The 2,977-nt window shown below is 55.6% G+C and overlaps 2 protein-coding genes across 2 annotated transcripts in view; one reads left to right on the forward strand and one right to left on the reverse strand.

Moving 5' to 3' along the window:
- Window positions 1–735, reverse strand: part of MUL1 (mitochondrial E3 ubiquitin protein ligase 1) — a 6,033-nt gene extending 5,298 nt beyond the window's left edge. Inside the window, exon 1 of the mRNA XM_010005218.1 lies at window positions 22–735. Within this exon, the coding sequence (XP_010003520.1) occupies window positions 22–735 (714 nt within the window). The remainder of the gene's footprint in view (window positions 1–21) is intronic.
- Window positions 736–887: 152 nt separating this feature from the next.
- CDA (cytidine deaminase) overlaps window positions 888–2,977 on the forward strand; it is a 5,741-nt gene continuing 3,651 nt past the window's right edge. The window contains exon 1 of the mRNA XM_010005219.1: window positions 888–912. Coding sequence (XP_010003521.1) covers window positions 888–912 — 25 coding nt within the window. The remainder of the gene's footprint in view (window positions 913–2,977) is intronic.

Genomic DNA, 2,977 nt, shown 5'->3' on the forward strand with positions numbered 1-2,977 from the left:
GAGGCGCGGGGCGGCGCGGGCCCGGTAGGGACACTTGGCGTTGAGGACGCGACGCAAGGGCAGCCAAGGCACCGCGGCCTCCCCAAGGAGCTGCTGCTGGACCCGCCGGGAATCGTTCTGCCTCTTGAGCCTTTTGAACTCGTTGAAAGCAGAAACCCAGGTCTGATAAAGCAGCAAAGCCATGGCCCGGGCTTTGTCGGCCTTGGAGAGCAGCACGGCGTGGCAGCGCAGCACCACCGCCTTGTTCTTCACCTGGTGCCTGTAGACCCAGCTGAAGACCTTGGGGTGCCGGCGGTCGGCAGAGCAGTAGGTGATGCGGTGCAGGAGGTAGGCATGGCCGGGCCGGCGGGTCCCCTTCTCACAGGGGGTCATCCGAATGCCTTGAGGTCCCAAAGTCAGCTTCATCTTGGCCCCTCCAGCCCCAGCATCGCTCTTAGCCCAGATCTTCCCCACCGCCTCCTCCGTGCAGCCCTCTCCCTTGGCCTGCAGGGTGATGGCGTTGCCCAGGTACCTCACCGTGTAGCTCGGGTCTTCTTTAGTCACCTCCACTTTCTGCCTCTTGCCTCGGAAAACCTTCCCCAAACGGTCCAAGGGACATTCGGGCAGGAGATCGGGGCAGGAACGGAGGAAACCAGCCAGGAACGCCGCGTAGCTCAAACCCGGCCCCAAGCTCTTCCCTTTACACTTCCCATCGTTTTCCACCAGCACAAACTTGCTCCGCCGCCAGGGCAACATCTCCCCTTTGCCTGAATCCCCACCCCTTTTCACCCCCCTTTTCACCCAAACCAACCCCCCAAAAAAACGGCTGAAAAGGGGGGGGGTTCTCCCCAACACGCCCCCCCAACCCCACGCGGGGAAGGGGAGCGGGAGATGCTCCTTCCCCTGGGATGCAGCTGCCGGAATTCCCACGCCGTGAGCCCGAGAAGGGATGCGGGGATGGGATGGATGAAGGGATGGGATGATGGATGGAAGGGGAGGGGGATGATTTCAACCCCAGGAGCCGCCGCCGTTTCTCCGGAGCTGCCTCCTGCGGTTTCGCTGCGGGAACGACGGGGACGCGGCGGCACCGGGGGGCGCGGCGCAGCACCCAGACCCCCAGCACCGAAACCCACCCCCCTGGGGGGTGATTTTTGGGACCATCACTCAACCCTGGCATGAGAAAAGAGGTTTTATTTGCCCCCCCACACCCCCAAACCCCCCCTTGGCACGAGGAGGGGGGTGTACCAGGGTTTGCAGACCCCTCACCCTTTCTTGTCATTTATTTTTGGTCCCAGAAAGCCCATTTTTTCCCCCTCACTCAGGAGCTTTTGGCTTTTAACCTGTTGCTTTCAAGCCCCCCGGGATGGTTTCCTTCTCCTGGAAAAATGAGATGTTTCCCTGTGGTGCAGCCCTGGGGGGGTTGGGGGTGGATTTTTGGGGGTGTCTGTGAGGTTTTAACCCTGCAGTGGAGCCTGAGGCTGCTCAGGATTCAGCTCCTTCAGCTCAATCCCTCATTTCCACTTAAAATCCACCTTGTGGGTCCAACGGGGACCCCCCCCCCCAATCTCAGGGTCCCCCCCAAAGATGCTCTGACTGCCTCAGGATTCAAAAATGAGGAGAAAGGGGTAAAATAACAGCGTTTGCCCCCACTTTTAGTCCATTTGGGGGGGTGTTACAGGGAGGTGGAAGCCATTTCCCAGCTTTTCCAGGGTTTGAAGGATGGAACTGCAACCTTAAAATAGCTCTTTCACACAGGCAGGCAGCACTGGCCTGACCTCCTAGGGTTTTGGAGCCAAAAATCATAGAAAACTGGGTGAATTTGTCTGGTTTTTGGCTACTCTGCTGCAGCTTGGAGTGTGCAGGTTGCTCCCCATGCCAGGGTGGTTTCAGAAGAGGTGGCAATTAGTTAATCAGTGCAAATGAGGAAGGTTTCCATCCACTTGACCTCTTGGTATTTCTGTTCTTACCCAGAGGGAAGGACTCCTTATTTAATTCTTTAGTCTTCAAGATTTAAACCCCCCCCAAAAAAAATCCCAAAGCTCATTTATTTGTAGCTCCCACATGATTTAAGAGGGGGGGTGTCCCCTTTTTCCAGCCTGCAGTGCCTCCCACCAGCTGCTTTGGGGCAGGATTTCCTTTTCTCTCCCAGTTTTTCTTCCATGGAATGGGGTGGGGAGCACAGGAGCATCCTTTGAGATGGGGAAACAACCAGAATTTGCACTTCAAAAAGCTGGGAAAGGGGTTCAGAGCTGCTTCAGGGCTGCCAGTCCCTCCCTTCTGTTGACTGCCCTTGTGAGTCAGTAGGTTCCAGGGTGAACAAACACCTGCACCAGCCCCAGGCACCACATCCCAGCCTGTCGTGGTTCCTCAGCAATGCCCCAACTCCAAGATTTACCAGTAGAACTGGTGGATAAAGTAAAACTCCTCCCCAAACCCCATAAAGCAGACAGAAAACCCCAGTGATGAATCAACAGGGGCTGCGATGCCCACCCTGGCAGCCAGAAAATGGGGCATTAAGCTCTTCCAGCAAGGGGAAATAAGGGAATATTTTTAATTCAAGAGCAATTTGCTGATCAGCTCAGCATCCTGGAGGCCTTTTACCCCACAGAGCAGCACAAGGACCTCCCAAAATGGGCTTTTATCCCCTCTGTCCTCAGCCAGCAGTTGAAAGTCCTGGGAAAACATGATCTATGTTGTTGTTTTTTTCCTTCTCTGTTTTCAACCAAATTCATTTCCTTCTTTTGATCTCACCCATCAAGGGCTGTTGTCCCCCCCTGTCCCCTCCTCCCAACCCAGGAGTGATTTCCTGCCATTTTCCCATGGAGCTGCACAACCAGTTTTCAACTGAAGAGGAAAAGAAAACAAACCGCTGAGGCGGCGGCAGAAAAACCCTCCAGTGGGACAGAGAAAAGAGGGAAAACAAAAGGAAGAAGAAGCTGGAAAACATGAGATACAGGAGGAAATTTAGGGGGGGGAGTAGGGTGGTGTTGGGGGGGGG

Source organism: Chaetura pelagica, unplaced genomic scaffold (genome assembly GCF_000747805.2).
Source record: "Chaetura pelagica isolate M959 unplaced genomic scaffold, ChaPel_1.0 scaffold159, whole genome shotgun sequence".
Taxonomy (NCBI): domain Eukaryota; kingdom Metazoa; phylum Chordata; class Aves; order Apodiformes; family Apodidae; genus Chaetura; species Chaetura pelagica.